General features: G+C 51.7%; 2 protein-coding genes across 2 annotated transcripts; one reads left to right on the plus strand and one right to left on the minus strand.

Moving 5' to 3' along the window:
• The first annotated feature begins 6,023 nt into the window (after positions 1 to 6,023).
• On the plus strand, positions 6,024 to 10,544 carry LOC120672620 (serine/threonine/tyrosine-protein kinase HT1-like). The gene is made up of 4 exons (XM_039953121.1): positions 6,024 to 6,581; positions 7,606 to 8,951; positions 9,397 to 9,852; positions 9,944 to 10,544. The coding sequence occupies exons 2-4, from the start codon at positions 7,929 to 7,931 to the stop codon at positions 10,184 to 10,186; spliced, it is 1,722 nt and encodes a 573-aa protein (XP_039809055.1). The 5' UTR covers positions 6,024 to 6,581; positions 7,606 to 7,928; the 3' UTR covers positions 10,187 to 10,544.
• A 734-nt stretch (positions 10,545 to 11,278) lies between these two features.
• Positions 11,279 to 13,918, minus strand: LOC120672621 (beta-glucuronosyltransferase GlcAT14B-like). The gene is made up of 4 exons (XM_039953122.1): positions 13,561 to 13,918; positions 12,474 to 13,485; positions 12,190 to 12,265; positions 11,279 to 12,111 (listed from the first exon to the last, which is right to left on the minus strand). The coding sequence occupies exons 2-4, from the start codon at positions 13,228 to 13,230 to the stop codon at positions 11,454 to 11,456; spliced, it is 1,491 nt and encodes a 496-aa protein (XP_039809056.1). The 5' UTR covers positions 13,231 to 13,485; positions 13,561 to 13,918; the 3' UTR covers positions 11,279 to 11,453.
• Between the last annotated feature and the right edge of the window lie 11,825 nt (positions 13,919 to 25,743).

Consider the following 25,743-nt stretch of genomic DNA (forward strand, 5'->3'; position numbering starts at 1 on the left):
GCTTGCTCGTCTTACAGGCTATGCAGCCCAATGCCAAGGAGGTCCAGAGTATCTTCTACGGCTCACGTGGCAGACAGGTCCAATCAATTGAACCTATCCGCCAGGGGGCCAGGGCGCCGGGGTGCTGCATACCGCAAATCAACAACAGACAAACAGCTAAGTTGAAGTTTCCTCTATTTCAAAAATTTCAGCTAGTACAAAGTTTGTTACATAATGCAAAAAGGAAAAAGATACAATGCCCAGCTCAAGGGTCTGCAGGCTCTCGCTTGAAGTAGGCGGCGACGAAGTCAACGACCTCCTGCACGCTGTCCCGAGCGGCGGCCTCCGTCTCCGCTACAGGGCCATCGACCACGGGCGCCAACGAGATGGTCGGGTCGTGGCTTCGGAGGTAGGTCAGAATGTGCTCCGCCACTAGCCGGATCAGCTCGCGGCCCTCGGTTTCGAGCTGTCCAGCAAGGACTGGCCCCAGGCGCTGGAGCCTATCCGAAGCAGAATTCAGCACCGGGAGGGCGTCAGCTATCGAAGCTGGCGGCTCCACCACCTGGATCGGGCTCAGTCCAAGTGGCACCAGCGCCAGGCACGCTTCGGTCGCCCAGTCAGCGATCCGCTGGGCCTCCACGCGCTGGTCCTCCTGGTGCTTCCGGACCGCCTCCCGGACCGCCTCTTGCACCCGGGTGTCCAGGGCCGCCTTGGCCACCTCCACCTCGCGGGACCTCTCCTCGAGCTCGGCCTTCCTCTTCTCCGACCACTCTTTCAGCTTCTTGAGGGAGTCCCGCTGACGCCCAAGTTCCTTCTCTATGCCGGTGGCGTGGGCCTCCCGCTTGGCGAGGGATTTCCGGCCCTCCTCCAGATCCGCCTTGTCGACAGTCAGCTTGCTGGCTCTCTCCTGTAGTTGCTCGCGCCATCCCTGCAGAGTCGCAGAGAAGACGTCGAGCTCCTACCTCCGGACCCCGAGCTCCTGCCTCGCTGCGAGTCTCCAGCTCGGACTGTTGAGCCACGAGGTTAGCCTCGAGGTCGGACCGCTGAGCAGCGAAGCCAACAACCTCCAGGGTGAAATCTTGCTCCCGCTGCGCCAGGGATTTCTCTCGGTTCGACACTGCGAACTCCCGGTCAAACACCTTCCTAAGGTTGGCTCGGTAGGCCTCTTGGTCCGCGTTGAGCTTTGACCGAGTTTCTGCAGCGCGGGAGGCTTCAGCCTTCGTGTGCGCTTCCAAGCGGGTGTGCCAGTCGGAGAGGCACTGGCGCTCGCTCTCCAGAGCAGACCACTCCCGCCGGAAGGCCGCCTCGACGGAGGAGGTTGCCTCCTCGATCGACCGCCGAACCTGGAACAGCACCTGGGGAAAGGGAGTCGCATCCTCCTCCGGGAGTTGGAGCTGCAGGAGCCGCCTGCCAAAGACCACCTCCAACTCCTCCTCTGCAACAGGACCGGAGCTGGAGGTGGGGGCTTCCGCTGCAGCACTTGTCTCCGGCGCCTCCGCAGTCGACGTGTCGGGTGCGGCTGTGCCCAGTTCCGACGCCTCCGCAGCCGCCGCGTCGGGTGCGGCTGTGCCTAGCTCCGACGCCTCCGCTGCCGCCGCTTCGGGCGCGGCCGTGCCCAGCTCCGGCACCTCCGCCGCCGCCGCGTCGGGTGCGGCTGTGCCCAGTACCGGCGCCTCCGCTGCCGATACGTCAGGTGCGGTTGCGCCCAGCACCGGCGCCTCCGCCGCCGCGTCGGGTGCGGCTGCGCCCAGCACTGACGCCTCCGCCGCCGCAGCATCAGGGGTAGCGGCGCCCAAAGCCGGCATCTCGGCCGCTGCGGCGTCGGGTGCGGCAGCACCCAGCACCGGCGCTTTCACCGCCGCCTTGTCGAGTGCGGCTGCGTTCAGTGCCGACGCCTCCGCCATCGTCACGTCGGGCGCGGCTGCACCCAGCACCGGCGCCCCTGCCGCCGCAGCGCAGTACGCTGCTGAGTCTGAAAATGACACGCCTGTCAGCATCACGTCACACACCAATGGGCGGGCATAGGTCGCTGTACCTGAGGGTCCCGCACCCGCTGTCACCGTTGCTGTCAACGCCGAGGCCGCGGCCGCCTGGGCACCAGCCGACGAGCCGGCGATGGTAGAAGAACCGCTGGGGCGAGGAGCCCTGGTAACAAAGCGGAGAAGCCTTCAGGAAAAAAGCAGAGCACTGGCGCAAGGGAAGAGAGCAGGATAACACTAACCTAGAAGTACCGGGTACCCAGCGTCCTCGGAGCCCCGGCCTCTTCTCCCGCGGCTGCTGCTGTTGCTGCTGCTGCCCCTGCAGCTGCGATGTAGGCGCGACCTGGGCTTGCTCCTGCTGCTACTGTCCCTGTGGCTGCGGCACGGGCGCGACCCGGGGTTGCACTTGTTGCTGCTGTTGCCGCCCTCGTGCCTGCTGCCGCTGCTCTTGCGGCTGCTGCTGCTGTTGCTGCTGGCGGGAGGAATTCCTCGGCGGCGATGGTGGTGGTGCAGTCGCCCCAGAGGACGCGTGAGGGCCGGCAGCCCGGGAGCTACCCTGGCCCACGCCCTCAGAAGACCTCTGGCGCTTCGCGGCGGACTCCGAGACCAGGGTCCCGTCGCCCCTGAGTAGCCTGCGCCGGCCTGCGTCTCCCGACGATACACCGGAGCTGCTCTGTGCCCGGCTGGAACCGGATGCGGCCGCGCTGCTAGCCGCGGCCTGCTTTCCCTTCGTGGTGGCCCCGGATCCCGCAGCGCTCAGTGTAGCTTGATCCCCGGACACGCCAGGGATCCGGAGCCCACGGTCCGGGTCGCCTCCGGTCTGGCGTGGGGCCAGGCCCCCGTCGTCCAGAGTTGGCAGGGTAGCCATCACCGCCACCCTCGCTGGGTCCTCGCAGAGGGGGACTATGCTCTGCGGGAGGATCAGGTTCTCCGGGATGAAGGCGTCCCCCGTCACATTCCGCACCAGGACCTCCAAGGCCTCCTGAGTCAGGTCGCTCCCCTCTCCGCGGTGGGTCCTGCTGCAGTCATTGAGGCCAGTGAAGCTCCAAGCAGGGCGCGGCCGCTGCTTCAGGGGGGCGATCCGGCGCTTCACGAAGTCTCCGAGCACGTGCCACGAGGTGAGGCCGCTCTCCGCCAGCGACCTGATCTTGTCCAGCACGGAGTCGAACTCCGGCTGTAGTGATGGCTTGGCTCTCCAGGATGCTTTGTCGGAGGCGGGCCCCTCGGTCGGCAGGGCGAGGTGCTCGTTGGCTTCAGTGGTGGCGATCACCCAATCCCTGCGCCACTCCTCGCACCTTCCGCCAGCAAGACCGGGAATGTAAGGAGTCGGCAGGTCGCTCCTTATCTGGAAGTAGTACCCCCACTTCGTCCTTGCTCCTTCCGGACCTCACCAGAATGAGAAGTAGCGGAAGAGGATGACGCAGGGGCGCACTCCCACGAACATCTCGCATAAGTGCACGAAGATGGACGTCAGGAGGAGGGAGTGGGGCGTCAGATGCTGAAGTTGGAGGCCGAAGTCCTCCAGCAGCAGCAGCAGCAGCAGGAACGAAGAAATCGGCAGTCCCATGCCGGCGGAGATGTGCGAGGTGAATAGCACGAACTCCCCGGCACGGAGGTTGCCAAGGGGAACCGAGCCTGCTCGCACCCCCCAGCCGGTCTCCTGAGCACTCCACCCAAGCAGGCGGCGCACTGTGTTCAACTCTCCCTCGGTCAGGAAGCGGCGGGGATGAACAAGGGATGCCATCTCTTGGTGGAGTGAGGAGCAGCCTGCGTAGGGGAGAGAAGGGCAAGGAAAGCTCGAAGGCAAAGGGGCGCAAAGGCTGGAGGAAGAAGACGAATGCGGGAAAGTAACCGCGGAATGCGGTACGCCCCGTTATAAAGCCTGACTCAACCGGCGCGCCCCGGAACCGTCGCCGGAACTCAAGCGACGCCCGCGCCTGGTGTTAACCGCCCAGTCCATGACATGGGGGCCCAGGCCCACCTGGCGGGGTGAGCGGGTAACCAACAAGGGTGCGAAAAGACGGGATCTGAACCGTCGCCCGCGCGCGCGGGGAGCGAGGCGGAAGCTGAGCTGACGTGCGCGTATTAAGCGCTGGCGTGGCCGGGCTTTTCGGGAACTGCGCCGGTGGTAAATGATCCGTTTACTCCAGCCGCAACAATGCCGAACGTCGCGCGCGTGACTAGGTGAACCACTGTGCGTGGGCCCATAGTCAGTAAGCCGTTGCGATGTGATGAGGCAGCAACCAACCCGATGGGTGGTCAAGCCAGTCTAGACCCCTGCAGTAAGAAGCTTCAAACTGTATGGAGCCAAATCGCAAAAGTGGCCCCACCTGCGGGTTCGTACCTCCCCCAAGGCGGGCCCGGGGGCCACTGTCGGTACCCTGAAGCAGGGATACCCACTCTTACTGCGACAAGGCAGGACCCGCGTAGTTATCCGTAACTGCGTGGAAAGGACGGAGTAGCCAGGCCCCTCTGGCCAGGCTCTTTCCTCACCAGGCCAACGGCCCCGGACCCGTTCCCCGCCTGGGGATGGGTCCGGAGACACCACGTGCCTCTAAGCAAGGGAAGATCTGAGCTGACAGCCGAGACCCCGGACCCCATAGGGGTCCGGGACCTCCTGCGCCCGGCCGGACCCCCCTTTTACCGCGTAGGGGTCCGGAGCCGCCACGTAGCCCGGGGGAACGGGCTCGCGCGCGAGCCCTCCCGCTCGAAGACTCGCGCGTCTACCGCATTTAATGCAGATGTACAATGCGTGCTCTGCCGCTGCAGCACACGAGACAGCCTTTGTCAGGCCTCGCTGTACACCGCGTATTACCAAGGAGCACAGTGCAGCCACCTGTGCCGCGGCCGCGCAGAGCACGCCTGCAGCATTAAATGGATACGATAGCACGGTGCTTTTCCATCATGCCGCCTATGCCGCAAGCTACACCGCCCGCTTAACCAACGAGGCAGGCGATGTCACTAGCTACATCAGGCACCGTCCCGACAAGACAGCGCCAGGACATGATGGACGAAGAGCTCCGGGAGCAGGCAGGGGAATCCAGAGAGAGATCTCCTTTGTCTGCGACGCCGTAATATATGAATAGTATGTTATTTTATATTACAACGTTGGACCCACCTGTCGGGGACCCAACAGCTGTGTACGCGCCCCCTTGAGATATAAAAGGGAGGCGCTCGCTGTGCACAGGACATCTCCAGACAGACACAAACTCTAGCAACTCTCCCACTCTCGTGGGAAGGCAATACAATACACAGTGGATGTAGGGTATTACGCTCCGGCGGCCCGAACCACTCTAAATCTTGCGGTGTTCATCGTGTTCTTGAGAGAGATCAATCTAAGATTAGCTAACCCCCGAGTACACACCCTCAGGGCTAGGGCGGGTGCCTTCCTCCACCCGACTGTGGTTTGCAGCACCACGACAACTACCAATAACCTCCTCGGTATACATCATCGTATACAAGTTATCATCGTCATTGCTGATGTATTCTTTGGCTCACATTTTGGGGGTGCATATATATTCGGGAAAGTATTCGTAGAAGGGTCTGGTCATAATTCTTAGAGAATATTTGAACTAAAATTCGTATTTGCAATAAATTGTACCACCTTCCAAAAGTTGATCGCTAATTTAGAGTATTTGACCAATCCTATCGTGTCTCTGTCATGCCGTTCAAATCATGTTTAGCAAGAAAATGCTTTGATCAGCACAAAGAGATTACACAATATTGGTGCCCTTATGGAAAAGCTGTTAACTTCAATTAAAAACCCAAACAAAACAAGATGGTAGAAGAGACAACACCAAAGCGTGATGCACTAAATCCTTTTTTGCCATGTAGAATCCCCTACCTGGCACCAATAATAGACGCAAAGAATGTCGAAAAGGAGAGGTCACGAGGACTTAAAAAACCCTAACCACTTTTTATGCGAAAAAAAAGCTTGACATTCCCCAATCCTGCAGTCCCTCTCTCGCCACCCCCCTGCCCCACACTCCACCACAAACTGCCCCCCTCGCTTGGCTGCTGCCTCTGCAGTTTGCAGTGGGGCCATTGACTCCTCTTCAATCTCTTCCCATTGCACCCACAAAAAAACCTCGCATTTACATCAATAACCTCACCTCCAGTCTTTCCATATCTACAAACAGACCCAAAACTATCCATATTTGTATAGACAGGCCTATTAGGAGAAGAAGATCTGCGGCTCTCTGAATTTTTGCGGGAATTTTGCAGTGCGCGCCGCCCTCGCGTAATCTCTTCCTCGTCTCTTCCCCTTCTTCCTCTTCAGAGACGAGCCCCTGCGCCTCCCAGTATTGTCAACGAAGCCCTCCAAGGAAGGCGTCGCAGATCGGCAGAACAGAGGGAAGCTTGGCCCAGGAGGAGGAGCAGGGAAGTTGGGGAGGGAGACCGTACGGCGGCGCGGGGGGAGGGAGCGACGTATCCCACCGGCACGAGGCCGCGTTACAGGGTGTGCAGTACGCACGGGCCCTTTTGTGGTGCGCGCCCTCAATGCGCTCTTGATTGGCTTCTGTTTCGGTTGCTGGACGCCTACCTGGACCTGGAGCGGCAGAGGGGTGGGAGCTGGCATTTGATCCGGTTTTCCGAGGCTTTATCCGCCGCAATCCCTGGAAGGTTAGTTTGTTCCTGCTCCGATCTTTGTGGCCGCAAAGACTTTTATTTGTTTGTAGGGGGATCTTCTTCCAGAACTAATTTTTTTATGTATGTAGTCTGGAGGTTTCCCTTCTCCAGGTGTTCAAACTTCAGTGTTCTACATGCCGGTTTTATTGGGTTTTAGATCGATTTTCATCTGAGAAGGCAAGTTCTTTAGAGGCGGATTTGCTGTTCGTGTGGGAACTTTTTTTGTTGGCTATTGTTAAAGTTTCCACTTTTACGCTCTGGATTGGTTTCCTTGGGGCAATCGCGTTTACACGCCTCGGTTTTCGATGGCATTGATGCTTAGCTCCGTTCGATGTTTGCATTTGCTCCCCAAGGATTGTGCTTTCGATTAGTATATTTTCTTTCCCGGATTGAAACATTTTCGAGTTGCCTGTTGGATTTACTGTGAGACGTGTTTGCCTCATGGTTATGGTTTTAGAAAAGTCACAATCCTTTTCACTGTCTCTCTTTTTTTTTTGGGAAAGAAGACAAGTCGCGATCTCATAATTGAGTCTTTTTTGGATAAGAGGTTGTTCTTCGTTTGTGCATTTGTGTTTTACTCAAGGATTCCCGCAAGAATTGCTCACTGTTTGATGTGTCGTCCCATGGAAAGTCACTAACCTGACAATGATAGATCTGTACGCCGTCTGGCGAGTGGTCAATCGTAGACTAAACGAACTGTTGTTCAGATGTCTTGCTTGATCCGGTCAGCCTATGAATTATCCTATGATCTTGCAGCTTCTCATGGTTCAACGCATGCATTTGTCAAAAACCGTGCGTTTGCACCCCGTTTCATACCTTTTTTTTTCCAATGCCTTTAGACAGAGTCAAGTCCTTCGTTTTGAATTATACATGTGTATTATTTGAATCTAATATTGGATTCTTGCTTTGCCTCTGTTCATTGAACTGGACATTTTCTATTGCAATAATTGCCAATATAATAGTTGCTGTTGCTCAACCAATTCAGTTACAATTGTGCCTCCCTCTTGCTTTATTTTAGGATTCTTGAGAAGCCCTGTATATGACGTCCTGATTCTCCAACAAGCTCTGCAAGATCTAGGATCCATTTCTCTGTACTTGGCAAGCTCTGGGCCCTTTTAGATTGCCCGTCTGATACACAACTTGCTGCAAGAATTCGACTGCAAATGGGCCAAGGAACTGCGGCGGCGATTCCTGGTTTAAGGACTTCTGTTGGTGTTTCGGGCGACAGATTCCTTTTCTCCTCAAAGTTCCACTTCAACATGTGGTTTCTATGTTTCCAGACTGCCAAAGTTGGAATCTGATTTCTTGTGGCAGTGCTTCTTGTCTTCCTTATTTTCCGTTATGGAGGAGCAGAACTCATGGCTTAGGAGGACCAAGTTCTCGCACACTGTCTACACAAGAGTGGATCCTCGAAGGGTACCTATTGCCCCGGTTGGCAAGGATGTGGTGGTACCTTTCGCTCCGCTTGGCAAGGATGTTGAGCGGAAATTGCAGAAATTTGTGAGTATGGGGAAGTCCATGTCGATGCCTGTTGATCGGGATGCCGAAGATACAGGGACTGCACTCAAGCACTGTGCTAGCTTGCCTCTGGTCCGATCCTCGCTTCAGCTTGATAGGGACAAGGCCAATAAGCCGAAGAAGGCGAGTTTGGAGATTCCTTCAAGCCCTCCAATGAACTTAGAGAATTGCAGGGGTCCAAGAGCAAGGAGCCTGGTCAAGAGCCCAAGTTCGATGATGCTCCTCAGCTACTTGAACAAAGCTCCCTCAAACCAAGTCTCTAGTCCGCAAAAGGCTTATGGACCTCAGCACAAACAGAGATCAAAGTCCCCCCTTCCTTGTATTGCGCCTTCTGAAGTGTTCAGGGAAGCAAAGTCTAGCAGCCAGAGGTTTGCGAGCCCGCCTCCACAGCGAAGAGGATCTGAAAAGAGTATATATGGAAAATCATTTGCTAGGCAGGTGTCTGATATGGGTCAGAGTCCTGATTTGTGCTCAACTCCAATGGTATCTGGTAAGCACAAGTCTCAAAAGGATAATTCTTGGGCAAGGAAATACAGTGGTGGAAGGAGGGTTAGTGCAGTTAACCCTGCTATTGATCGGAGGGCCCAGATGGTTAGAATGAATCAGGCGGTGCAAACGACAGTTGATTGGACCCTCGATCCCTCCAAGCTGCTCGTTGGGCACAGGTTTGCTAGCGGGGCATATAGCCGGCTGTACAGGGGGTTCTATGATGATAAACCAGTTGCAATTAAATTTATCCGACAACCTGATGATGACGACAATGGGAAGATGGCTGCAAAACTTGAGAAGCAGTATAACAGTGAGATAAATTCACTATCTCACCTTTACCACAAGAATGTGATCAAGGTAACAATTAACATGATTATGTACAAGCAGCCTTTTGTCTTAAGTCTCGACTTAAATCTCCTAATACATATAGTGCAAGTGCATGTGTGTGTGTGTGTGTTGGTTGGTTGTACTTTTCATTCTTATATGACCATTTTAATTTGATCTGACCAGTTTAGATTAGTGCTGCTGATAATGACTTGTCAGTGTGTTCCCACTATTTCAGAAACAACTTAAACTGATTTTACTACTCTTAGGGACATTAGAACTGATCATATTTGGTGTATACTGTCATATTGTGCTAGTATACTTTAGTGCTCAGAATATTTGTTAGTAGGTTATCTTGTAAGTATGGTCGATTGTTTCCAATGAGTTGAGTGTACGAATTACACCTTTCACATGCATGCATTGTTGATTTGCTTTGTTATGCAACCTCCCTTATCTGATCAATTTTCTGCTAATGCAGCTTGTGGCAGCCTATAAATGCCCACCAGTTTTTTATATTATTACCGAGTTCCTTCCGGGAGGCTCCTTAAGGTCATACCTGAATAGCACAGAGAACCACCCCATCCCTGTGGAGAAAATCATATCCATTGCTCTTGATGTTGCCTGTGGTTTGGAGTACATACACTCTCAAGGGATTGTTCACCGCGACATTAAGCCTGAGAACATACTCTTTGATGAGAACTTTTGTGTGAAGATTGCTGATTTTGGTATCGCCTGTGAGGAGACTTTATGTGATGTGCTAGTGGAGGACGAGGGCACTTACAGGTGGATGGCTCCTGAGATGATCAAGCAAAAGGCATACAACGGAAAGGTTGATGTCTACAGCTTTGGGTTGCTCCTGTGGGAAATGGTGTCTGGAAGAATTCCTTACGAGAACCTGACCCCTTTCCAGGTGGCTTATGCCGTAGCCAATAGGGTAATGATTCTTTCCTGCTTTGAGTACAAAAACTAGAGAGGATTTCTTTGCACAATGACTATACATTTCTCACATAATTGTTTTTTTCCAGAACTTGAGGCCAACAATTCCTCCAGAATGCCCATCGGCTCTCAGATCCCTGATTGAGCAGTGCTGCGCATTGCAGCCTAACAAGAGGCCCGATTTCTGGCAGATTGTGAAAGTCTTGGAACAGTTCCATTCCATTCTCTCTCAGGGCGGCTCCCTTGACATACCGAAGAGCGGCACCTGCCAGGATCCCAAGAAGCGTCTCCTGCACTGGATTCAGAAACTGAGACCAGCGCAGAGCACCTGAGTACTCAAGCTCTTGTAGCATCTTTGCAGCCGTAGTTTTATCTGGTTGGGTATGCTCAGTAGCTTAGCATAAAGCTTTAGTACCTTTTGCGCTCTGGAAAGAAGGATCCTTGATTCAAGGAACCTGGGTTCTAGGATGCTTGCAGGTGTATCTCCAGTTATCCGTGAATATAGATTCTACAGTAGCTGTGGTTGTGCCTTGTGCACTCTGTCTCGCCCCGTTTTTAAATTTACCTGCAGGTTATGGTGATGATACTATAGCATCTTGTCTGAAAATAGTGTCAGTTTTAGTCTTTACAATCTGCTGCTCACTAACTGAGGTGAAGATAGCGAAAGGAAAGCATATGCAGAGTTGACTCTGAGGCTGTCTTTTCGGAAAGGGCATTGTTAACACCATTATTGTACCCTTCTATTATTAGCAGCTGCCGTTCGTCTCGTCATGATGCTGATGCACACAGCAACATCTGTCGCTGCTTTACTAAGGTATAATAATATAGTTCCATGCTTCCATTATCCTTGAGTCCGCAAATTATAGTATTAACCATGCTCACGGTGGTGTCGCCTTCGGTGAAACTTTGTTTTTTTAAAAAAATAAAACTTTGGGTTAATTCTGGGAGAGGTTTCAAATCATATACTTTTTTGGTGCTCTAGGTTTATGCATTCTTCCCTGGGGAGATTTTGCTCTGCATACTTGTGCCCCTGTTATAATGGCTTTAGCCCTCGGCTAGGAGCTGAAGCTTTTAGCTGGTCAAATCATACAAGAATCTTATCGAAAACAAAAGCAAATAGGCATTAATCGTCAATATGGGCCAGTAGCAGGAACATTCAGCTGATCAAATCAAATAGGCTTTACTCAACAGTATGACCCTGTAGCAGGAACATTCAGCATCAACCATGAATGCTTTTAGCCTGCTTGAGAAACAGAGCACAACCTATTTATTCAAAAAAAAAAGAAGCAGAGCACAACCTGAATCCAAAACCAGAGTTTCTTCATCTGCTGTCAAAACCTTCAGTCTGTTCAGCGCGCTCTTTGGGCATCACCGCGTTTCAGAGTTCAGTTGAAGACGGTATAAGGGGAATAAAAAAGGATAGCTGCAGCAGGTCAAGAAGAGGATTCACTAGATCGACTAGGGTTTATGTGTGTATAATATCGAAGCTTTGCTATGATCATCATCTCTATTACATGTTCCAATCTGTTGGTGTTTGTTTGTACACTGACGAGAGGATCCAGAAGGTAACAAAACGCACACGGTATGTATGATCTAGCACTACTTGCACTGCCTGTTGGGGAAGGCCTCGGACCTGACGATCCTTTCGATGAGCCTCTGGAACCTCTCGGCGCCGGGCCCGGGCCTGAGCACCCAGTCGTTGTCCACGCCGCCGCAGCTCGCGTCGCCGCCGCACCACCCGCCGGGCACGAACGTCGCCGCCGCCGCCGCGGGGGCGGTGCCGTTGCCGCCGCGCGGCGGCGGCGGGCGGCCGAGGAGCTCGGCGTCGATGGCGTCGAGCACGGGGTCGTCCCTGGGGAACTTCCTGGCGAAGGGCGCGCCGCTGCGCACCATGGCCGGCAGGTCGGCGAGCGCGAGCGCGTGCGGGTGCTGGCGCGGCGGCACGTCCCACTGGATGTGGTGGAGGTCGTGGTTGGCGACGGTCTGCACGAAGCGGGGCGCGTTGCAGACGAGCGTCTGGAAGTAGCCCTCCGGGGAGGAGACGAAGTTGGCGTAGTACATGAGCAGCGTCCGCGGCAGGTTGTCCCAGCCCCACACCGTGTACTCCACGAAGTCCCGCGACAGCGCCACCCACGCCGACCCCGTGAAGAGCTTGAACGCCGTGGGGAGCTCCCGCTTCGGCGACGCCCAGAAGATGTCCTGCTTCTTCGACCCGTACAGCCCGGGGTCCACGATCAGAGGACGCGCCCGCTGCCCCCTGCGATGCAATGCAACGACGACCTCAGCCATGGCCCATGGAGAAGAAAGCAAGAAAGAAAGCAGCTACAATACTCACTCCTTCCAGCCTAGGTAACCGGTGTGCTCGATGAAGTTGACGTTACTGGGCACCGTCGAGAAGACTTGCAGGATGTCTGCCAGTTCAATTTGGTCAGGTAAACAGTTTGATCAGAGCTAGAGAAATCGATCCATCGGTTGAATCTGTCAGCTAAAGAAAATCGTTTATTGTTATAGTGTAGTAGGTGAATCCGTTTGACTGTGCGTGTACGCAATATGCATGTGTGTACTCGAGCGCGTGCGACGATGGCGACGGCGGCGGCGGCGGCGGCGGCGGCGACGTACCGTCCTGGGTCATGAGCGGGTAGTCGGAGGCGGAGAGGTTGATGAACCAGTCCCAGGCGCCGCCGCGGCGGAGGAGGATGGCGCAGGCGTGCAGCGTGTTGGCCACCATGGTGGGGCCGCGGTAGGTCACCATGTTGGCGCGGTGGACGACGTGGACGTTGCCGGCGCGCCGGAACACGGTGCTGTTGGACACGCGGGCCGCCAGCGCCAGCCGCTCCGACACGGGGGCCTCGCGGTCCAGGTGCACCACGTACTGGTTCCGCGGGTGGTAGAGCGCGTGCAGCGCGCGCCACAGCCGCTCCAGGTCGCCCTTGGACCCGGAGATCAGGTACGCCAGCCGCGGCAGGTCGGCGCCGGGCGGCGGCGGCGGGGAGGCAAGGGACTCCGGCTGCTGCTGCTGCTGGCTCACGTGGACGCCCTCCTGCACCAAGTCGGCGGCGTGCACGTGATGGGCCTGGTCGGAGGAGGAGAAGAAGGCCGACGCGGAGATGTACGGCGGCGCCGACGACGAGGAGGAGAAGGACGTCACGGCGAGCCCGACGGCCAGGAACAGCAGCAGGCTGAGCGCGGCCGAGAGCGCCCACCGGCTGTCCACCAGCCACGCCGCGCTGGCCGGCAGCTTCGGCGACGCCGCGCCGCCGCGCGGGGTCTTGGACGGCGACGGGGAGTAATGCTCGCCCCCGCCGCCGCGCGGGGACGGCCAGCCGGCCGCCGCCGACCTCGGCGAGTGCTGCTCGCCGCGGCCGTTCGCCTGCATGCTGGCGTTCGATCTACCGCCGGCAACCAACCGCCACGCTCCGGCGCGATCGATCTGCTGCCTGCGGATCGATCGATACTCTCAGATGCTATAGCTCCTGCTGCATGGCTCCACGCGCGCGCAACCTTTTTGATGGAGCCGCGCGCCCTGACGCGCGACGGCCGGTGGCGATCGGTGAGCAAGGAAGTTGCAAGGAACGATCGAGCTCGTAGGGGCGAGGGAGACGACGACCAATTTCAAAAGGCAGATTGAATTCTGGGCAGCAGGAGGAGATTAGGATCAAATAAATGAAAACCGATGATGTAACGCTGGTGATGCAACCGAAAAGACCTTGCGATGGAGACGAAGATGATGACCCCCTACAGATAACCGCGATCGAATAACTATTTGCCTATTATTGACCAGTAGTAGCTGGGAGGGAGATATAAACGACCAAGAACCGGTACGGTTCAAAACATGGAGCAAATTTAATGAAGACTACTTCAAACGGCGATCAAAAGCCCAACAACCAGGAGAGGAGAGATTGGCAGAGAGACGATCGACGAACAGATCAACTCATCGATCAACTTGCATTATCTGGCTTATTTTTGGACTCGGATCTGGAGAGGATCGGCAGGAGACGAGAGCGGTTGTTTCGGAGAAACGGTTGTTGGTTGCAGGGATGGATAGATAGATGTCGCGATGGCACAGCAGATTTACATATATGTATATATATAGGTAGGCTGCTGGTGTGCGGGAGCGAATAAAAGAAACACATGGGATGGGAGTGGCAACGCCCCCGGCAACACGGCCGTAACCTCCCCGGCGATCCGCCTCCTCGCGCAGGCAGGCAGGCAGGTCTCTCTCGAGTCGAGCTCGATCGATCTCCGGCGCCCGTACGCAACCCGCCATGCCGATGCCAATTGCCATGCGCACACCACGCGTTTCTCTTTCAGCTCGGGCACACACGGTGTTCCTGCCGCGTCTGTCAGCGCAGCGTCGCTTCTATTCTATTGTTTGGGCCGGGACTGCAGGTTCAGTCGTCCCTTGCTTGTGAGAACAACGATAGTAAATGAAGGGAAACAGGCCGATGGAGTGCCTGCTGAGGCAAACTGGGGATTTGCTTTTGCTCTGTGGCTCTCGAGAAAGAAATCGTGCTTTCCCACTCGTTTAATCGTCATTGCCACATCATAAAAAGAAATGGTCGTCTAGTTACTTTTTTTTCTCCCTCTTAGTAATAAATCAGCACCAGCCACCACCGGTGATCATCTGGCATGACTCTAGTTTTGTTGCAGCATATATATTATATTGTAGCGCGGAGCTGATGAGGCATACCAAATTGGCTTCATCTTCCTCTTGATTTTAAAAGCTACTCCTTGCTGCAATATCATCATGGTTCTATTGTACGTGAAGCCTAAGCAGGCAGAAGCCATGCCAAACAAGCTTTGCTGCTTGTTGGGTGAGAGTGGCATAGACGTTGTAAGGAAAATGATCTCATTAAGCCATTATTTTGTGATTTTAATGATTGAGTAACAACACAATTAATGGGATTAATGTGTTTGTCAAGTGAACATTAATAGATCACAGGGATAAAGCAAAAAGACCAAGTAAAGCAAAACACGAAGAAAGGACTCAAAGAAACGCTGAATTGGATGAGTTCTGCAAGAATTAGTTGCACCGATTGAACCGGTGAGCCAGCACCGGTCTATCCGGTGGGGCTCGGATGCACCGGTGCCATTGCACCGGAGCAATATGCAGTGCTGGTGCCCACAATCAAGTGGCACCGGATGCACCGGTGGTGCCAAGAAGATGTACCCGTGCAAGCACCATGTCATGCATCAGAGAGCATGTCAAGTGGCCTAGACGAAGTTCTTCAGCACCGGTTGAACCGGTGGTACACCGGAAGAAGCACCGGTGCAATTCCGGGACAGTTGCAAGGAAGAGAAGCTGCATCGGATGAACCGGTGACTAGCCACCGATCTATCCGGTGACACCACATCAGCTGTCAGAGATCCAATGGCTACCCCATGGCGCAGAGTGACCAGATGCACCGGTGCTATACCTTCGGATACACCGGTGCATGTGCAGAAAGTTGGGTAACAGCTCTAAACGGCTACTGCGACTTGGAGGGCTATATATATGTCATCCCCCCGACCATTTGAAGTTTGCTGGAGTTCAAGAAAGTCACAAACACACCCAAGAACATCTCCAAGCCATCCAAGAGCTTAGCACTCATATCCTTAGCCCTTAGCACACTTTGAGAATGTTGTGTAAAAGTTAGCTCTTAGTGAGTGAGATTGCAAGGCCTTGTGCTTTTGTGCTGTGGTTCTTGAGTGAACCAAAAGAAGATTTTGGTGCGCCGGCACCTTGGAGCTTTGAAGGCTCGTCGGCACGTATTCGACCCTCCGACTTGGTGTGGAGCGGCGACGACAACTTTGTGCGGGGTACGTGGAGACAGCCATCTTTTGTGGAGAAGCTCCTTAGTGGAACCCGGGACCAAGATGACCGTGATAGTGTTCACGGAAGAGACTTGGTGGCCGAGTAGCAATACTCTTAGTGAGTGCTACAACAACGTGGATGTAGGTGTGCCTTTGTGGCTAACCAAACCACGGGATAAACACCCGCGTCAAGAGTTTGCTTTATCATATCCCTCTATTTAAGTTTTCGCATTTCATACTAGCAATTTATATGTCTTTACTTTCATAGAGTAGTTTCTTGATAGGAAAGTCTATAGATTGCTAAATTTTTTTGGGATAGGGGTTTCACACTATTACAACTATAGTTGCACATCTAATTTAATTTTATGCAAATAGTTGGAGCCATAGGTCTAAGGTTTTAATTTATCTAATTCACCCTCTTTATCTCTTAGGTTAGAGCGCGGTCCGATCATTTTCAGACGTGTCTGCCCCCGTCGGCATACAGGTTGCCATTCCATCCCAAGTCACTGCGTGCGTGTGTTTGAGCGTGACGGTGACGTGATCCATGCCCAACTCTTTCCGAATTCTACCTGCTACTAGCAGTAGCTTGTAATCTGTTGCAACAGTAGGTTTGGGAAAAGATTTCGCGGGGTGGTTTAGGAGCACGTCACTGATTTCGGCCTGCAAGGTTCACCAGTTTGTTTCTAGGGATTAAACTTTAGTACCTACCACATCAAACAGAATTTTACTATTTAAAGTTATCAAATAAAATTTATTTATAAAACTTTTTGCACATATGAGTGCTAATTTATGAGCGAATCTAATGAGCCTAATTAATTCATGATTTGCTAAAGTAATATTACAATAACTATCCGCTAGTTATGAATTAATATACATCATTAGATTCGTCTCGAATTTTAGCTTCGGGTTCCGCAATTAGTTTTGTAATATATTATCTTATTATTTGGCCAACAAACAGAGCCTCCACGTTCGCTCTCAAGGCCTAGAAATTCTCACATTAATCAGAGAAAAATAAAAAAAATTACCCATCACTGCCATTATAATAAAAATTAGCCTAAAATACCCCTGTCCTAATTAAAAATCACCCACCAATATCATTATAAAAAATAAATATAAAATATCATTTAACTATGTACAAACATATACTATTTATAAAAACTAAAGCTAACAACAATCAATCAAAATAAAATGAATATAAGAATAATTGTATGCATAATATTACTAAACTTAAGAAATCAAAATTTTATTATAGGTTAATAATATTTGAATTGTTTTAACCAACAATAAGACATATACAATAATGAACATGGTGATATATGGTAAAAAAAAGTGTAATCTTTAAGTAAGAATACAATGAAATGTAAATTTTGAATTTTCAATATTAGCCGCGCAAATATGTAGGTTATACACCTAGTTATACTAAATATCAAGATTTTTTTTATTTGATATGATCTAAAGTTTAGCCTCTAAATCCAAATAATCCGGTGGTAGAGCCCATGAGGCGAATATTTGCTTTGCCTTAGAGAGTTTTTCTGAGCTAATGCCTAACGAGCATATACTAATCGTTACCAGAAAATAATAATAATAAAATACTGTCCAACCTTTTCTTTCTTCCAGCTATTTTCCTGGGGAAAAACACTGGTGCCTTTTTGCTTTGTGCCTGTCGAGGAACGGTGGCCGTCCCTGTCGCCTCGCCCGGCCCTTAAGAACCCGTCGCAGATCGCCATGCCATCCAAACCACCTCACTGTTACTGCTAACAAGTACCACTCCTGTTAGCTGTTACAGTACTACTCTTAGCGACAAGTCAAAGTCAATCGCTTTACTTGTTAACACTGATCAAGCTCGAGGGAATTATTACAATCGCTTTACTTGTTAACGACTAGTCCTATCCTGTTACAATCGTGCCTCCCTACCTTCATGTAACTGTTACTGTTACGCCTTTTTTTTTTGACAAAGTTACTGTTACGCCTTAAGAAAGCTAGGTAGGTTTCAGCTTCCAAACGCCAATCCATGCCCACTTCCAAACGCTATATAGCTGCTAACAGCTTTACATGAAGGTTTTGTTTGCAACAACTGTAGGTTTGGAAAAAAGTATTTCGCGGGATGCTTTAGGCGCACGTGACTGAATTCGGCAGCCTGGTAATATTGGCTTCAGTGGAAAGCTCACGCTGCTGACCTCGGCATGGGCTCCTTCTAGTCCCACGCGTGTCTGCTGACCCTTGCGCGCTAAGCTTCTGCGAACATGGCGTCCTCGGACACGTACGCCGCCCGTGCCGGCCCGATCGCGTCGCCCCGGGGCGCCGGCGGTCGCCGTGCGTCGCCATCGCACGAGAAGGGGCGGCGGGCCCCCGCTTCTCCGCCGCGACGACACGGCGTTCCGTGCCCGGCCGCCGCTCGTTTGACGCGGCTCGTCGCGGTAAGTGGAGGCTCCGGCCCGGCGCTGACGGGCCGCTGGCCCCTAGGGCTCAGCAGCTACCTCCTGGAATATACAGACAATACAAGAACCGGCTCGTGTACGGCAGGACGCCGTGTCCTTGTCGGTCTCGGACGCCCGTGCTGATTGCTCAGTCGGCGATGCCGACAGACGCACGGACAGGCTGCGCTCACAGTCGACTCTAGACGCCCAGTGATGCAGCGGCAACAATTTCATTCTTCTGTGTAAGCACAAGGCGAAGAACCAATGACCAGAGAAAGCAAGACTCGCAACGCTACATAGGGTGTGTTTAGTTTGCAAAAAGTTTGCGAAAAAGTTGTAGCACGTTTCGATTTTATTTGACAACCATTGTCCAACCATGGAGTAAATAGTCTCAAAAGATTCGTCTCGTCATTTACAACCAAACTGTGCAATTAGTTATATTTTTTAACTACATTTAATACTCCATGCATGTATCGTAAAGTTCCATGTGATGTGCGTTAGAGAAAGGTTTTAGGAATTTTTCGCGAAACTAAACACAGCCATATAAGTTGCTCCTGGTCACGGAAAGTTCAGCTCACCTACCACAAAATCGCCAGGACTGAAGGTGATCGACGACTCTTTTTTTCCAGATTATTATCAACAGGTTCTTCCTTTCCAGTTTCTTCCGCCCCAAAAGAGGAACCAGCTCGTGCTTCCCGCGTCACGTACCCTGGCTGCTCCAACCGTGGCACGACACCGGTCCACGAATCCCAGCATGCCTTCAGATTTGATGACATCACGGTGAAAGACCTCAGGTGCCAAATTTCGTCCCTCATACATTGGGTTTGAGACTTGGTGAGCTGAAATACACCTGTCCATGGTGTTGGTGTATATGTGTTAGCCCCATTTGGAGGCCCATGTACAGACTTCTATATTGCCCATCCTTCTAGTGTTTGGAGGAATACACTAAGTCATTCTCTCCTACATGTTATCAGTCAAGTTTTTTTTTCTCTCTCTCTCCTTCCCACCTCTTCTTCTGCGCCGCCCCTACTCCAGCCCGCCGCCCCTGCGCCGAGCGCGTGGCCCGCGTCTGGATCTGCAGCGCCGCCGCCTCCTCTGCTGCGGGCTTCGGTGCTCCGGCCGCCGCCGCCCTGGCGCTCCACGGCCGCCGCGCTGGCCAACGCAGGGGCCGCTGCAGGGGCCGCCGCGGGAACCGCGCGCGCCGCGAGCGCCGCCGATGCCGCGGGCGCCGAGCGCGCAGTGGCTGACGCCGCCGGCGCCCCCTCCCCTCGACTCCTCCCTCCCGCCTGCCCCTGCCGCGCGTAGTCCCTGGCGGCCCCTCGGTGGATGGCGCATGGACGCCTAGGCGTCGCCTAGCCGACGCCTTGAGAACAGAGCTTTTCAATCCAATAAACATCATTAATTGAATTATTATGAGCAAGAGCGATCTTACCCAAACCGATCATTTCTCCTTTGCTATTGTCTCCAAAGACAATAGTTTCTTTGGGTATATCATCTGTTTCCAAAGAAGTGAACAAATCCTTCTCCCCAGTCATATGATTTGAACATCCACTATCAATCAACCATGCGCTTCCACCGGAAGAGTATGCCTACAAAACAAATTAATACTCAAAATTTAGATACTCAAACTTGTTTGGGTCCTTGAAGGTTAGCATAAGCCATCTTGGGCACCCACACACTCCTCAACTTTTTTGTGTGAGCACCAATGTACTTGACCACCATCTTCTCATTTTGAATCACCACGGTGTAGTCAATGGAGTAGTTGCGTGATATGGGAGATGGCACATTCTTGTTGCTTGTGTTGACCTTTGTTGTGTTTTCAACCTTGTTCTTATCTTGGTCAACACCCATTTTTGTGCCACGGTGAGCCATGTTCATCAAGTCACCAAGATTTGCTTCCTTCTTCCATAGAGGGATAGACTTGCCATTCACAATTCTAGAACCATTTGCATTGTTTCCTCTTGTGTAGCCAAGTCCATCATGAATGCTTGGAAATCTTTGAGCCATGCTATACGCCGGGTGTGACTCGAAATCACTCTTTGGCTTAAGGTTTCTCTTTCCAACTAGCATGTTTAACTTGTGGATTTGAGTATCTTTGGCCTTGATTGCTTCTTCTAGCTTTGCAAGGTTAGTAACACAAACATTTATATCATGATTATGACATTTAGAGCACCCTTTACTAGTGGAGGCATTAGAGTCAATAATAGCTTTGAAATTAGACTTGGTTTTCTCCCAAAGAGTGCTATAGTTCACTTCAAGATTTTTATATATATCTTCAAAGCGTGAATGCCTCTCTTGAAGTTTGCTATGAGCATTCTTTAGGCTAGCTAGTGAATCACTTGCCAAAGCATGATCCTTTGACATCCTCAATTTTGAGTCATTGGCAAGAGACAAGTCCTATTCTTCACCAACATTTGCCTTGCTATGCTTCTTTTTGTATTCTTGGCTCTTCTCTTTGTATCTCTTCTTCTTATCATAACTCTTATCTTTGCTTCTTGTGCTTCTTATCTTCACTTTCATCATTGTTATTTTAAGAATAATTCGCTATGAAGTGATCCTTTGCACCACACTTGTAGCATTTTTTTTGTTTTGTCCCTCTCTTGAAATTTCTTTTCTTCATAAACTTCTTGAAGTTTCTAACCATCATTACCGTTTCTTCATCGGTGCTATCTCCATCACTTGACTCAACTTTCTTCTTTTGCTTTGACGGCTTCTCACTTGTTTCAACAGTCTTGTTAGGTTCGGCCTTGAGAGCAATAGTCTTGACTTCATCTTGACCAATTGACTTGGCCACATCTAGATCATTCATCTCATGAAATTGCAACTCATTCAATAAGTTGATTGGCTTCATCTTTCTATATGATTCTTTGCCTCTAATGATGTTTGCCAACATTGGATTCTTGAAATCATCCCAATCTTTACTACCAAGGGTTCTAATCTCGGTAACTAGGAGAGTAAGCCTATCATGCATTTGTTGAAAGGTTTCATCCTTCTTCATGAAAAATGATGACAACTCTCCTTGAAGAAGATCCATCTTTCCTTCTTTGACTTCATCATTGCCTTCATGTGATATTTGGAGAGTTTCCTAAATCTCTTTAGCACTTATCATTCCTCTAATCTTATTGTACTACATTGTGCAAAGAGAACTCTTGATGACTCTAACGGCTTGGGCATTGCGAAATAAATCATGCTTATGTTCCGGAGTGACCTCTTCGCCTTCTCTTAGTTGAGGCACACCAACACACACAATGGTCCAAAGGTGTGGATTAAGTCCATACAAATGCACTTGCATGTCATCGCTCCAATGTGCATAATCGGTTCCATCAAAAGGAGGATGTTTGACCATTGGAACAGTAGAGAACGAGAGGTTGTTGGATTGGAAATTTGAGCTATCATATGTATGAGATGTAGTGTGATAACTTTGTTGATCCTTCTTTTCATTTTCCTTCCTCATCTTTTCATTGAAAAGAGCTAGTGCCCTCTTTTCAACCCTTTCACTCATCTTCTTCTTGATTTTTTCTTTTCGCTTGATTGCCTTTTCTTTCTCGGTCATGACACCTTCAACATCGCTGACTTCGAAGTCACTGTTATTGAGTTCATATGCGGATGAAGCACCACCATTTGCAGAAGTCTCTTCGGCCATAGTGTTTTTCGCTTAGCGGTTAAGCCTTAATCAAGAGATTAAACTCTGATACCAATTGAAAGGATCGATACTAGGCCTAGAGTGGGAGTGAATAGGCCTGTTTAAAAATTTCCTGAAAAACTTGGCAGAAAAATATCAGGTTCGGATGATCCGGCCTAGGGTCGGATGATCCGGTCCTTGTCAGGCCTGGATGATCCGGCCTAGGGTCGGATGATCCGATAGGGGGAAATAAACTTACTCGAGATTTGAAATATACTTAGCTTTTGACGATTTCCTTTGAATACAAAGTTGATAAATAATATAACCAAACCTGTGAGTCACTTTAATACAAAGAAAATGCAACTAACAAGTAGATCAAATCACGATTAGGTCAAGAACAATAAATACAACAAAAATGAAATTGACACAAGATTTATCCCGAAGTTCACTCCACAAATGAGCTACGTCTCCGTTGAGGTGCTCACAAAGAGCAGAGTTGCCCTTTAACCCTTTCCCTCACTCAATCAACCACTTAGGAGGATTGAGGTGCTCACTAACAAGAGTCCACAAAGGACGGGTAATACAAACCTACGAATGCTCAACCACAAAGGAAAGGGAGCTCACCGGCACCTCCAACCGTCTAGGAGCAAAGCTCTAAGAGTAACAAACGCGAATCGACGAATCGAGGTTGCTTCAAATGCTTCTTGAGATGAACAAGTGCTAGCTCACGGAGTGCTCTCGAATCACACCTCGAATCTCACTTCCTCTCAATCCCTAGGTGTTTCTTTGTAAGAATCAAGCTCTTGGATGGAGAGAAGTGGAGTATTTAGTGTTTTTGAGTCGAGGTTGGTCGGGAAAAGAGAGAAATGAAAGAAAGGGGTGAAGGGGTATATATAGTCCCACCCCTGAAAGTGACCGTTATGTGTTTTCTGGTGGTGCCCGGATCATCCGGGGTTACCTCGGATTGTCCGGGGTAGGAACAGAAAAGGCAAAACACAGATTGAAATTCCCAGGTCCAGATCATCCGGTACAGGGCCGGATCATCCGACATCCGGACTTGCTCCGAAAGTTCAGACACTATGCGGCCGGATCATCCGACCCAGTGCAGGAACTTGTGCTGTGGCTGATTTTTATGAGTGTTTTCTCTAAAGGATTGCATCTCATGTGAAGCATTTTAACAACAAAAAATTCATGCGAATGCGTCCCCCTTGATAGTACGGTGAATCCTATACTCAAATTCAAACCGAAAATTAAAATTAAATACCGATCGAATCCACCATACTCATTTTGAAATTGGGGACCTTCCTTTCTTCTTCTTTTTGAATTTCTCATTTTAATCATGCACACACTTTCTTCAAAGCATCATATCCCCAAATTGTGATTGTCAAAAATCACCAAAATCAATTAGAGACCTAGATGCACTTTTAGCAACACCGTCTTCCACCACCTGGCACCGCCGGCTTGGTCACCCAGGCCGCGACGTTTTAGCTCAGCTTAGTTGTAGTACTGATGTTTCTTGTACTAGGGCTCCTGCTGAGCATCTCTGTCATGCGTGCCAGCTTGGTCGTCATGTTAGACTTCCTTTTTCTTCTTCTTCGCATGCGACGCGTGTCTTTGATCTTGTTCACTGTGACCTGTGGACTTCTCCTATCCCCAGCATTTCTGGTTATAAATATTATCTGGTGGTGGTTGATGATTTTTCTCATTACTCTTGGACTTTTCCTTTGCGCGCCAAGTCTGAGACCTTTCCCACCCTCCTCCACTTTTTTGCCTGGGTGTCCACTTAGTTCGGCCTCACTATTAACGCCGTCCAATGTGACAACGGGCATGAGTTCGACAACTCCACCCCCCCGTTCTTTCTTCCTCTCTCAGGATGTTTAGCTGCGCTTATCTTGTTCGTATACCTATCCTCAGAACGGCAAAGTTGAGCGGATGATTCGCACGACGAACGACGTCATGCACACCCTTCTGATTTAGGCCTCTCTGCCTTCCCGTTTCTGGGCTGAGAGTCTCCACACTGCCACCTACTTGCTCAACCGCCTTCCGTCCACAGCTTCCCCTGCTCCCATTCCACACCACGCTCTTTTCGGTACCCCTCACAGCTACGACCACCTTCGTGTCTTCGGGTGTGCATGTTATCCTAACATCTCCGCCACTGTTCCTCACAAGTTGGCACCTTGCTCGACTTGTTGTGTGTTTCTTGGTTACTCCCCTGACCACAAGGGGTACCGATGCTTTGACCTCACCTCTCGCCGGGTCCTCATCTCCCGACACATTGTGTTTGAGGAGTCAGATTTCCCCTACTCCACCTCCTCTACACCTTCCCCTGACCCCGAGTTGGAGTCCTTGTTTTCGCCTGACCCGATGGTTCAGCCACCTTTGTCTGCCTGTCTTTTTCCTGCGGGTCTTCCTGATACACCGGCACCGCCTCCGGTGATCTCTGTTGCGCCTCGCGTGGCCCCGGTGCCTTCTGTCGCGCCACGCGCGGCTCTGGAGCCTTTTGTCGCGCCATGCGCGGCCCCGGTGTCTCCTCCTGCACCTACGTGCTACGCTCAGCCGGTGCAGGAGTACCGGCGTCGTTCGGTGCCGGCACCGGCGCCGACTTCGGCTCCAGAGGCTCCAGCGTCGCCGCCGCCACCTCCACCTCCACCGTCTCGCTCTCGTGATGAGCCGGTGGTGTACCACCCGCCCGTCCTCCATCGGGATCCTGGTCATATTCATCCCATGGTGACTCGGCGAATGACTTCTCAGCCCGCGACTCTCTCCGCCACCAAGGGAGAGCCGCGGATCTCTCCGGTACCCTCCTCTGTTCGCGACGCCCTGGCGGATCTTCACTGGCGTCGCGCGATGGAAGAGGAGTACGCGGCTCTAATTGCTAACCAGACGTGGGACCTCGTGCCGCGTCCGTCTGGTTGCAATGTGGTCACTGGCAAGTGGATCTGGACGCATAAGCGTCGGGCTGATGGCACACTGGATTGCTACAAGACTCGCTGGGTTCTCCGTGGTTTCACCCAGCGGCCTGGTGTGGACTATGATAAGACCTTCAATCCAGTGGTGAAGACTGCTATAGTGCGCACGGTCCTCTCGCTCGCTCTCTCTCGCTCTTGGCCTGTGCACCAGCTGGATGTGAAGAATACGTTTCTCCATGGCACTTTATCAGAGACAGTCTACTATACTCAGTCAGCGGGATTTGTGGACTCCAATCATCCGGACATGGTCTGCCGGCTCAACAAGTCTCTCTATGGCCTGAAGCAGACTCCTCAGGCTTGGTATTCTCGGTTCGCCACGTTCTTGCTGCAATTGGGGTTCACCAAAGCCAAGTCTGACACTTCTCTGTTCATCTACCGCCATAGGGATGAGACTGCATACCTGCTACTCTATGTTGATGACACTGTACTCACAGTCTCCAGTCAGCAGTTGCTTTAGCGCATTATCTCCTCTCTACAGCAGGAGTTTGCTATGAAGGACCTTGATCAGCTCCATCACTTCTTGGGTGTTACTGTTGAGCCTCGCCCGTCTGGCCTTCTCCTTCACCAGCGGCAGTATACACTTGATATTCTGGAGCGGACTGAGATGACTGATTGCAAGCCATGCTCCACTCCTGTCGACACTCAGGCGAAGCTATCTGCTGCTCTGGGTGATCCCGTGGCTGATCCTACTGCCTACCGGAGTCTTGCTGGAGCTTTGCAGTACCTCACTTTCACCAGGCCGGACCTCACATATACCGTTCAGCAGGTCTATCTTCATATGCATGATCCCCGGAAGTCACATCTTGTTGTGCTGAAGCGTCTCCTCCGCTACGTCCGTGGCACTGTTGACTTCGGCCTGGTTCTTCACCGATCTCCCTCTGCTGAGCTGGTTGTCTACACCGATGCTGACTGGGCTGGCTGTCCGGACACTCACCGCTCCACTTCCGGCTATGCGGTCTTTCTGGGTGGCAACCTTATCTCCTGGTCGTCCGTCCAAACGGCAGTCGATTGTCTCCCGCTCCAATGCCGAGGCGGAGTACCGTACTGTCGCTAACAGCATGGCAGATGCGTCTTGGCTTCGACAGCTC

This window comes from Panicum virgatum, chromosome 5N (genome assembly GCF_016808335.1).
Source record: "Panicum virgatum strain AP13 chromosome 5N, P.virgatum_v5, whole genome shotgun sequence".
NCBI classification, from domain to species: Eukaryota; Viridiplantae; Streptophyta; class Magnoliopsida; order Poales; family Poaceae; genus Panicum; species Panicum virgatum.

What these genes read in the sequence shown, in the direction of transcription:
- LOC120672620 (XM_039953121.1), top strand. Translation starts at nt 7,929, where the DNA reads ATGGAGGAGCAGAACTCATGGCTTAGGAGGACCAAGTTCTCGCACACT. An exon ending in ACCACAAGAATGTGATCAAG is followed by an intron (nt 8,952 to 9,396) that starts GTAACAATTAAC and finishes CTGCTAATGCAG; the next exon opens with CTTGTGGCAGCCTATAAATG. An exon ending in CTTATGCCGTAGCCAATAGG is followed by an intron (nt 9,853 to 9,943) that starts GTAATGATTCTT and finishes GTTTTTTTCCAG; the next exon opens with AACTTGAGGCCAACAATTCC.
- LOC120672621 (XM_039953122.1), bottom strand. Translation starts at nt 13,230, where the DNA reads ATGCAGGCGAACGGCCGCGGCGAGCAGCACTCGCCGAGGTCGGCGGCG. An exon ending in CCCGCTCATGACCCAGGACG is followed by an intron (nt 12,266 to 12,473) that starts GTACGTCGCCGC and finishes TTGAACTGGCAG; the next exon opens with ACATCCTGCAAGTCTTCTCG. An exon ending in GGTTACCTAGGCTGGAAGGA is followed by an intron (nt 12,112 to 12,189) that starts GTGAGTATTGTA and finishes ATTGCATCGCAG; the next exon opens with GGGGCAGCGGGCGCGTCCTC.